Source organism: Micropterus dolomieu, linkage group LG07 (assembly GCF_021292245.1).
Source record: "Micropterus dolomieu isolate WLL.071019.BEF.003 ecotype Adirondacks linkage group LG07, ASM2129224v1, whole genome shotgun sequence".
Taxonomy (NCBI): Eukaryota; Metazoa; Chordata; class Actinopteri; order Centrarchiformes; family Centrarchidae; genus Micropterus; species Micropterus dolomieu.
Window position 1 is genome coordinate 25,150,856 of NC_060156.1, and position 11,037 is coordinate 25,161,892.

At 38.0% G+C, this 11,037-nt stretch overlaps 1 protein-coding gene across 1 annotated transcript; it reads right to left on the reverse strand.

Moving 5' to 3' along the window:
• Nucleotides 1–442: 442 nt before the first annotated feature.
• On the reverse strand, nt 443–3,999 carry cd28 (CD28 molecule). Its single transcript, XM_046054927.1, has 5 exons — nt 3,915–3,999; nt 2,462–2,712; nt 1,391–1,547; nt 1,139–1,296; nt 443–925 (listed from the first exon to the last, which is right to left on the reverse strand). The coding sequence occupies exons 1-5, from the start codon at nt 3,994–3,996 to the stop codon at nt 836–838; spliced, it is 738 nt and encodes a 245-aa protein (XP_045910883.1). The 5' UTR covers nt 3,997–3,999; the 3' UTR covers nt 443–835.
• Between the last annotated feature and the right edge of the window lie 7,038 nt (nt 4,000–11,037).

Below are 11,037 nucleotides of genomic sequence, written 5' to 3' on the forward strand. Positions count from 1 at the left end.
TATCAGTCTGTTAACTTACACTGGACTAATTCAGGAACGACCAAGTTCCCTTTTAAGCTTGTTCTTTGAGCCAACTTCACCGAGGTCAGACCAAGCCACGTGGTCTCGCCAGCGCCTAACAGCTGGTATCTGGTGTTCTACAAGGATCAGTCCTTGGACCACTTCTTTTCATTAACACATGATCAATTTTGGCAACATATAAGGAAACCTTCTATCCTATAGATTTATGTGTGGATGACACACAGCTGTACATTTCTCTCTGCTGTGATGATCTTAGTCACCCACCCCCCGACCTCACATACACACCTTTCAGACATTGCTTTGGGGCAGCTGTGTTAAGAAAGTTAAGAAACTTTATTGTCACGTAATATCCAACATGAATATACAATACACTTACAGGCAAAAACCTTCTATAGCCGTAATGCACCCTAATCATTCAAAGCATTGCATTTTCTTAGCTGGAGCATTTAGCCAAGTTAAAATTCATTTTAATTATTATCATTTTAATTTTAATCAAACAATTAGTTTGTACACAGAAGTAGCCTTACAAGCCTTTCTAGCTGCAGTTACGATGGGAGCTCCCATATGTGCTTCAACAACTCAACTCATTAATCAAAGCTACAGCTTTTTAATATAATTTGTGTTTACCATAATGTAAACAATATAGCATTTTTCTACAGTTGCTGTAAAAAAAAAAAGAACCTCAATCATAACTGAGGTGATATATAATAAATGGCCGATAATGACCAAATATTCCTCTAACCCTCCTTTAAAAATCAGTGGTTTTCTAATGCCTCTAGGCAGATGCAATGCTGTTTTAGACACGTTTCATGTTTTAACATGAAAATGCAGCAGGATCCACCTTGTGATGCACACCAGGCACTGGTCTGACAATCTCCCTCCTTCCTCGTACGCATTGGAGAGCCTGCAAATGGAAAACACAAAGATTTGACAGGTGTGAGAAGAAAGGTGGCATATTTCCGGGCTATTTCAAATTTTTACATGGGTATCAAACCACAAACTAGTACTAACATAAATAAATAATAACAAAGTAATTTATAACATACAAAAACTGTACTGATTTATTCTACTAGCAATTAGCATTAATCATCACATCACAATTATTACATGCTCTGACCTGGAGGTAGATAATGATCAAGACGACGAATATGACCAGTAGTGCCAGTATAAACACAGGAACACTGATGTTCCATGGTGCCATCCTCTCCTCAGTCTCTTTTTCACCCTGGTCTGCAATCTGTCTCTGAGTCCCCTGCAAAGGACAATCAGAGCTCTCTGTGGACAAAGCAAATGGATGAACAGAAAGTTAGATGATAGCTCAGTGGGTAAACATGCTTATGAGTCAGCACGTTGCGTGTGGACGTCTCACCTAAGACATGGAGGAGTGTGCCATTGCCAGGGATCCGCAGGTATGGTGGTGGGTAGAAGACCTCTATCTCACAGCGGTATATATCCGTGTGTGTTGGTTTGAGTCCGGACACTGTCACCTCCACGGCGCCCTCTCTTATCTGTGCAGAGCACTGCACCTAAAACATACATTAAACTGAAGTTTGATGCCTGCAGTTAACAATTTTTTCCCTTACAACTGTTTGCAAGATAAAGAAAAGAAGCTATTGATGAGAAATATTTTTTCCTCTTTGAAAGTCCTCACAAGAAATAGTTAAAATCTAATAAGCTCTAGGATTTACTGAGCACATTCCTGCTCCTTTCTCCTGTTGGACAGTGTTGGAAAGTGTGAACTTTGTCGCCACCCTCTGGCAAAATTGTTGTATGTCAACACAAAATATCTCCTAATCTGAAGGACATGTTGCCATAAATTTTGATGAAGATATTCATTCTTCCCAGCAGGTGAACCACTTTTATTTTAATGATCCCATGATTGAGGGTAAATCAAGGGTCAAAGGAGGGGTCAAGATGAATAACTTCACTTCATGATATATATCCAATGTTTTAAATCACATTCTTTTACAGGTGATCACTCTACTTATTATAATATTTTTGTGTTTGTTTTAATCAAAGACAGACGTGATTTGTCATACTTGGTGTGTGTGTGTGTGTGCGGGGGTGTTTTCATATATTAAGTATTTGGTATTTTCATGACTAAAAAAACGATCAGAGTTAAACTGCAGGGGAAAAAACATCATTATGTATTATTTGGTGCTTCATCCAAACTAGCAAAAAAAAGTAACCAACCAACTTTTATCAGATTCTGAGTTAAATGTTGCCTCATCTTAATTGGTGCACAGAGGTATGTGACGTCACCATTTTCCGACTCTATATATCTCTCTAATAGAAAACTGTTTCTGGCAACAAAAAAAAAGTGTGTTTTTATGTAGGATCCCCATCTCTTACGATAAGCTAATAGAAAAAGAATGTGTTTTTAGAATGTTACAGTATTTAAAGTTGGAATAAGTTAATGTCCACCCATCCATAGACTTACCTCTCCCTCTTTCTCCACGCCTGTCTCTTTCTGCTCTTTGAAGCTGAGGATGGACGAGCAAAATTGCTGGGTGCCGTGGAGGCCTTTCAGCAAAATCACGCGGAGCTCCTCTGGGTCAGCATAGGGGTATGGCAGGCTTTGATCAGAGGAGGGTTGAATCTGGTGGGAGGACGGTCGTGGGTGGACGAAGCATTGGACCTGTGCCGTACCATTGGTGCTCACCACTCTATAGGGCTGGACTACTTTCAAAGCTGGCAAAAAAATGGAAGGTCGATTGGAGATAGTTAGGTAACGGACTAGTGTGCATTGCATTTTTGTGTCCCCTGAGTGTCACCGTTATGTACTAATCCAAAAGGCAAAGGACAAATAAGACCTCTGTAGATCTACTACTGATAGCAACTTAAGGGAGAACAAACTTAATACAGCAGCAGCTGTCAGTTCACAGTCACTTTAATCACTATGTATTATTAATTAAAAATGTCATTACATTACTAATTACTCAGTATAAGTTACTTATTTCATTACTTCTTGTATTACTTTTTGTCACCCTGCTCTGTCAAAGGTCAAATCCTAAAAACTCTCCACACCCACACGTCACTCCCACTGTGTTTAACACATGGAGATATGAAAAAACGAAACATTGTGGTTTAACTGCACACAGCAGCTCTGCAGACGTCCTCACAGTGAAACTGCAAGGTTTACACATGCTCCAAACTCTAAACAAAACCAGGTCATTCCTTAATGTAGGCAAATCAATGGCTATCTCTAGCTAAGAAGCCACACAAACAGGTTCCATCTAATCTTTCCACTGAACACACAGTGGAGAAAAAAAACTGATATCAACCCTCCCGTTCAACTTCTAGTAAGAAAGCAAACAAGCAGACAAATATCAGTATTTTTAACTATAATGTAACGGTAATTACTAAATTTCAAATTGTAATCCCTAGTTCTTACTGAAAGTTATCACAAAGTTTAAATGAATAGTTCGACATATTGGAAAAAATATTCACTTTCTTTGTGCTAAGCTAACTGGCTGCTGGAATCAATCTTCTCATCCAACTCTTGGCAAGTAAGAAAATAAGTGATTGAAATTCTTGATGATATTGTATTCAGTGCCTAATTAAAGCAGGTGATTCAGCACCAGCACAGAACACATCAGAAATCCGGTATCTCTAATAGTCAGTTCAAGTTCTCTTGTAGCTCAAACTCACAATGGTGTGAAAAGAGCGTTTATTCAGTGTTAATCAGGCTGTGTTCATCCTAAATCATTAGAAGTAGAGTCACTTTAGGCTAAGGTCATTTGTTAGAGCCTACAGAGGTCTAGCAAAATAGTCAAATAATCCTCCCATATTTTGTCATCTGATAGAGTTTTAAGACTGGACAGTGCAAAAAGTATTACCAATTCATGTAGTGAACATCACTATAATCACAAAAAAAGTCTGTTTATACTCACCACTCCACACAGGCAGGCTGACTACTGTCAGCACAATCCATGCCATCACGGAGGAAATCAGGAACATCCTACAGTATCTCATACAGCTGCACAGAAAGCCTGAAGTTCAAAAAATGGTGGTGAGCACACAGCCTCACAATGAACTAATTTCATTAAAATACAGCAAAAACAGTGAAACTCACCTTTATAGTGATTTCCCTCAGCTGTCATGGAAACTGCGTGCCAGCACAGGAAATGATGATGGGGTTTTGCCAGTAAAGAGAGACGGCAAGTCAAACCCGCTGTGGTTCTGCAGGAAAGCTGAGAAGAGCTAATTTCAGTGATATTAATAAACTAGTTAAGTCTCTGCATTATTAACTGCCTCTTGAGGGAAAGAAGCAGGTAAAAAAGCAGTAAAGTTGCACACTTCCAAAATAGTGTATTCCAGTACACCAAAATCATGATTGAAAGAACTTGATTTCTTCTTGTATTCTGATGTTTCTGAGAGGATTTGCTATCTTGTGAGATGTTTCATTTTTTTTCATTTTTCAAAAACATTCTTAAAACATGTTGATATTCTTCAGAAAGAAAACAAATCTATTCATGCTTTGTGCAGATGGCTCTTGACTGATGACTTGTTCATGTGGAAACTTTTGCAGGGTTAATTAACATTGAATCTCTGCAAAGTTTCTCTGCAAGATGTGTACAGCGCCATGGAAAGTGTATTTATATAATAAGACAGACAAAGGGGTTTTGACTGAACAACTACATGAGTTCATTTTTTTCATGACTGTTCCCAAATTAAAAAAGACACTTTATACATGTTTGTGAATAATACAGATTGTGCCAGAGCACACGACTTCATTCATTTTCACGTTACAGTTGTAGCAAATAGGATAGAGATTTAATTTCCGGACAAAAATCTAAAGGAGTCAAGAGTCTTTCCTGCTTAAACTTGGGATAGCCAAGACAATTGTTCACCATATTTTTAAAGGAGCAGAGTGGGATGCTCTCAGTGTGAGCAGAGAAAAGCTGCGTAGGAGTGAAAACACAGTGCTACGCAGACTGATGCCGCTCCACTAGAATCACTTAATCTGGCAAAAGAAAAACCCTGAATGAATTAAGTAGGTAATTACTCAACATCCATTTTTTTTTCTTTTTAAAAGGTTAAGGTTTAAATAAATTGTGATGATCATCACAGGAAATCAGACAATCAGCTGAGAGAAAAGATAATGTGAAACATGTTGAATGTTATTTATGGTAATTGCTGATACTTTTCTACGATTACTGACCAATGAGTAGGGTACATTCACCAAGGTACAAGTGCAGAAGCAAAATGAAAAATAACACTGTTAAAGGCAAAACTAGAAGTACATCTACTGGAGCACCAACTGAATGGTAAAAACACTGTTGATTTACCTAATTTATGCCAAATTATGAAAAAGAATATCAAAACATTGTCACTTTGAAATACAGGAATCAAAGAAGAGGTGGTGATGGGTTAACTTTTCCAAATTGTGTCTCTGACAGGCCTTTCATCTTGGAGATCAACCAGGTGGATAGATTCTTCAGAGTTGCAGTAATATCACATGACATATCTGGGATCCCTTAAGCTGATGATACACGGGGCAACTTTTTGAGCAATGTTGCTGGGCAATCTTGCTAGTGGCAAGTCCGACTATGTTTTGAACGGATAGCGGCGGTGCGGTGTGGGTGGTGGAGTGGTGGGGGAAGGGGATTACGGTAGTAATCTTTACTCATTACCATTGACAGTAACATTGCCCAGCACGATTGCTCTAAAAGTTGCTCCGTGTATCATCAGCTTTACACTACTGTAGCCACATTAAAACACATAATACATTGATGGATAAAAACAATGATCGTGTTGGTGAGATAAAAAAAATGGGCTTCTGGGAATAAACAACTAAAATTAGATTAAATCAATGAAGAAATATAAAAACAATGAGAGTGTTGATGGTTTTATAATGGCTTTATAAATCTAGGTAACATTGCTCACTGGCCAAGTTCAGAGTTTGTGGACACATTCAAACTTTGAAAACCTTAGTTTTTTGTTAAGAAATATGTAACATTTAATTGTAAATGTATTTATGATTTATACTAAACGTTCAAAATAAATTTCCTACTAATAGACAGAGCATGTCCACTTGGCTTTGTGAGTTACATCACGTTGTCTTGAGAAAAATCATCTTCACCATATTTTAAAGCCAATAAAGACAATAGCCTCTATTCACCCACACATTAATACTGTGGAAAGAATTTTCTATTCCCATCAGGTCCTTCATTTCATTAGTGAGAGAGCAAAAGATGTGGATTATGTCAATACAGACATTTGCACTGGAAAAACGTTAAATCTTTTATTTGTTGATCACAGCCTATAAAGCCTAAAAAAAACCTTTAAGAAATAAATTGTAATTTGTAATTTATATGTTTTGTCCTGTATTAAAGTGTGTGTGATGCAATCCAAGCCAATTTCACATGTTTGAATATGATGGTACATCATGTGTGACTTTTTATATGTAAGAGTTTCTGTTATTTCATCATAGCTTATTCTTCTCTGGAATATTGTAATCATTTTTGCTGTTTCTCTCATGCTCAATATGCAACGATATGGTGCAAACAGTGGAAAATAGCTTATTCTAGTCACTGTTTTCAGATAGACCACACTGAAAGTGCTGATGTTACAAGATTCAGCGTCTTCCTGACGTCACATCTGTGTTTTGCCTGGAAACACTCTGTGGGGTTAAGCCCCATTCTGAGAGAGCTGACTTACAGAAGTTACAGTCAGTACTACAGTCTTCAGTCACTTGGAAAACAGCGGTTTACTTTTTGCTGCTGTCATTGTTTCAGTATGGTTTAGTATGAGGTGCAAGATAATCAGAAGCTGTCAGTCAGTCTCTCCGTACTTGTGCCGAAAATTCATCACATGAAGCCAATTTCAGTGAGACCCAATGAAATCCAAGAATCTAATGGCCAAAGCATGTGCTTGTATGATGTTAAATGTTAACATGAGTTGACATGAATGTACATGGAGGGAAATAAAGAGAATCGTTAACTGAAAGCCTGCTATCTCGTGCTCTGTTCACCAAAACTTTGAAAGAACAGCCGACTGAAGCCGTCTGGGCTGGCCGCTCATGAGGAGCTCTTGGTTGGAGCTGACCTGCCTTCTGAACGCACACTTTAGGTTCGAGAATCACATTGCCATAGACACGCCAACAACCGAACTGCGAGTCATTCCCAATACCAGCAGGGCCTGAAGAACAAAGGAAAGGAAATTGGTTAGGGTATGAGGATAAGGAAAGTGGAATGTAAGCTCTTGGCTGTCTACAATGGAGAAGAGAAAAAGCATTTAGCTGGTGACACTTCATCATAGTAGCCTTGAAACAATATATAACCTAGTTACATATAATCGAACTAGGTTTAAAACTAATCTGACCATTATAACAGCAATGGCACAGCAGTCTGCATGGAACCGCATCCATCACTAAAGTAAGAACCATTAAAATGAGGCAACAGATCTGGTTGTTACTTCATTAGATTGGCCAATTGTTAACACATGGAGAAGAAATATGGCATCTGCAGAAACAGAAATTCAACTAAGAAACAAGTAATTGTCTGCGATTGGCAGTTTATTTGGGGTGTATGTTAAAATATTAGGTTATTTATATATGTGTTGTGGAACTTTATGATGCTTCAATGAAATAAACTTTACTTCCCTCAAACACTCCCTCTTTCCAAGTACATTTAATCAGTTTCTTGCTTTTAAAAGGGATGAGACGAGCTTATGTGACTGACCGTCATTGCAGAACGGCCTGATTCCACCTTTTGATTCTGTATTCCTCCTACTAATGATCTATTTGGCCTTTTTTCCACATCAAGCCAACCTACAGTAGGCGTGGCACCCCATTTGCACAAAGACTCATTTTCCAACCAAAACATACAAGCAAGTAAAAAATGCATGAAATCAGTGTAATTTGAAAGATACGTGAATCAAGTAAAAGTTCAACATTATAGTGGTCATCAGGGATGGGCAGTATTTAGGATATATGTGTTTAAAATATGTATTTGAAAGACAAAATAGGATTTTTTCATTTGTATTTGATAGGCTTGATGAAAACAGCTTCATATTTTGTATGAAAACAATTTAGCGTTTTGTAAAATACTCTGTGAGTCTGCAAGCCTATGTGCTGACATCATTAAAATGCTGCCTCTGATTGGTGCCTACTCAGTGATTTTCCCAGACTTGTTCAGACCAGAACAGAAAATTGATCCAGACCTGAAGAAGAAGGTCATGGTGAGAAACATGTAGGTTTCCAGCTATCTATCTATTTTTAGCATAAACTGCTACAAACCTTAACAGTTCCTGTTAAGTATTGGTGTTCATTTTAGAAGCTCGTTAACCAATTTACATAAATGTTCTAACTATTTGACCTGAGTAGCAGCTCTCACAGTGAACAGTAGCTTGTAGTTGTTGTACAACATCAGGCTACTTTATAATGCCACAAAATGGTATAACATATAACACACAGGTGCCTTATTGTCATTTACAAGGTTGTGCTGAATGCCATTAAACAGCGGGTTTCCAACCCATCCACCACTCGTGTTTGTTGTAGCTTACAACTTCTCACTAAGTCTGGAATTGGGGCTATTTTTGTGTTTCATGAGAATTTCTCCCAAATAATTCTGCTATTGAACAAGACTGTGTGGGTACTATATTTGAAAATGCACACCTCAAAGTCATTCTCCCTCTTTTGATAGTCAGAATGAGACTTAGGTGAAGATAAGAGCATGGAGAGGAAGTAGTATATGAGGAGAGACATGAGTAAGAGAACGACAAAGAAAAGATCGTTTGTAGCGTAATGTTGGCGGTAGCGTCATCACTGAAAAATATAACTGATCCCTTGTGACTACCATTCTGTCTTACATGGAGCTAAATCCCATTAATGGTATTTGTTGAAATGATATTGTGAGCCAGGTTCAGGTGTGAAGAAGTTTCGGAGACTGATGAAGACTTAACATAGCATTATTTATTGAGCCTGGCCGAGGAGACACAGTGCCAGCACACAACATGTGAACACCAAATCTGAAGGATAACGTCTTGTGGTCCCTTTCATGTTTCCGTCTTCCCCCTAGTGTCTGTAGGTTTCTCTATTAGGTCACCTTTCACCTAGAACAACTATCTATCTGATGTTTAGACTCCAATGCTTCATCATATTGGAATCTCTCACTATCCTCAAGTTGTACTCTAATCTGTGGAGCCAGTGAGTTCTTGTAAACATTCTTGTAAGAATCAACCTTGTAAGATTGCCAGAGAACACTGATATCTGCTAGCCTGATGCCTGAGCTACTGTCTCTAACTAATCAGTCTATTGTTGTCTTCCTGACAAGGACAAGTACATGTGAGAAATACCTAAAGCTATAATGTCAAACACTTATGGGATCAGTTAAATTACTCGAAGCTAGATCTGTCTTACTTTTCCAAGTTACATCAATTAAGAAATGTTCATAACCGTATTGATTCCTCAAAAGTTACTCAATACAAGATACTATCCTAATCTAAATTAGCAAACTGTTTACATTAAACTATTGGTTACTTTAAAACTAATCCAAGGTAAATGTGAATATTTGATCTGTTAACTGGTTGCATATGTCAGATTTATGTCATCACTCAGTAGGCAGAGAAAAGCTGTTCCAATCAAATGCTGTCCACTCAATCAACTGAGTCAATGTTCTGGTGAATGGATAGATCAAACAGGCCGATAGGTGGTTTGAGAAGTGATTTCATGGTACCTTGGATAAGTATTTTTGAAACACAAAAATACAGTAGTTTATTTTGAAACGTTGAGTGGCTGCTGTATTTTGTAGTTTATTTTGATACACTTAAAATGAGTAGTTGGTAACCTATTTTAAAATAGACTTTGATGTATTTTTGTCCCCCACTTGTGGTCATCACTTTCACAAGTTATAGTAGCCGTCACTAGCCACTTACAAGGAAGATCAGCAATATTAGTTCTGCTATTATTATCCTTTCTGAGCATCAAACTTGACCTGCAGGGGCATGAGAACAGTCATAACTTGCATATTTTCACACAAGTTGCATTTGCATCAACAAAATTTCAAAGTAAATTACCTCATGCATGAGACATTTCTGTACTACTCAAGATGTATTTTGAATAAATATGAAGGAAAATGACTCATATCTCACAGTAACCAGATAATGAAATCCATTCTCAGTACACCAACCTATTACCACTCAAAATGACGAATCTTAAAAATTATCGCATTTGAAATGTCAAAAAGAATCCTTTTTAGTTTTAATCTGTATGTCAGTCACATGTATTACTAAAGAGTAGGGCTGTCCTCGACCAAGGATTTACATAATCAAATCAGAATCGTCAAGTCATGCCTATAGTCGACTGATAGTCGATTCATGTGTGTTTTTGTGAGCTGCGATTGTGAGCCCAGGTGGGGGGGTTACACACGGCAGCTACGCTTTAATCTTGAGAAGCTGCAGAGGTGCAGTCTCTATTAATTCAACTTACACTGTAAATTTCCAGCTAAACAGAGGCTTTTTGAAGACCCTTTTCTCTCTCTCTCTCTCTCTCTCTCTCTCTCTCTCTCTCTCTCTCTCTCTCTCTCTCTCTCTCTCTCTCTCTCTCTCTCTCTCTCTCTCTCTCTCTGAAAGTCCCGCGAGGTGCGGACAACTCGCCACAACACCGGTGAAGCTGGGGTTCCACTCATCTCTTCAGCAAATGTTCCTCTTTTGCTACTACACACCTACACATGCGCACTGAGGACCCAGGGTTAGGGTTACAATTTTGGATTTACGTTACGAGCATTAAAGGTTGAAATTTTTGTAATAGGCTGTATATTAACTTATTGGGAGAAAACTGGTAGATCTATGTAAAATCAGATGTTGAGCACCCCTATATCGCCAAAATGGCATGATCCTTATTTCTTTTTTTTTTTTAAACCTGTCCTGCCCAGCAGCCTGGTATAGAGTATAATGACCTGGATACCATATTGTGCCAGACAGATTTTACTTTAACAAGAGAGTATTAAAATACTCCTTTGTCTGTTTTATTATTTATTTAATTATGTATTGATTTGTCACCGGGCCGGACAG

Coding starts and splice junctions, on each gene's coding strand:
- cd28 (XM_046054927.1), bottom strand. CDS start 3,996: ATGAGATACTGTAGGATGTTCCTGATTTCCTCCGTGATGGCATGGATT. Junction 1,548..2,461: donor GCGTGGAGAAAGAGGGAGAG/GTAAGTCTATGG, acceptor TGTATGTTTTAG/GTGCAGTGCTCTGCACAGAT. Junction 1,297..1,390: donor CACACTCCTCCATGTCTTAG/GTGAGACGTCCA, acceptor CTTTGTCCACAG/AGAGCTCTGATTGTCCTTTG.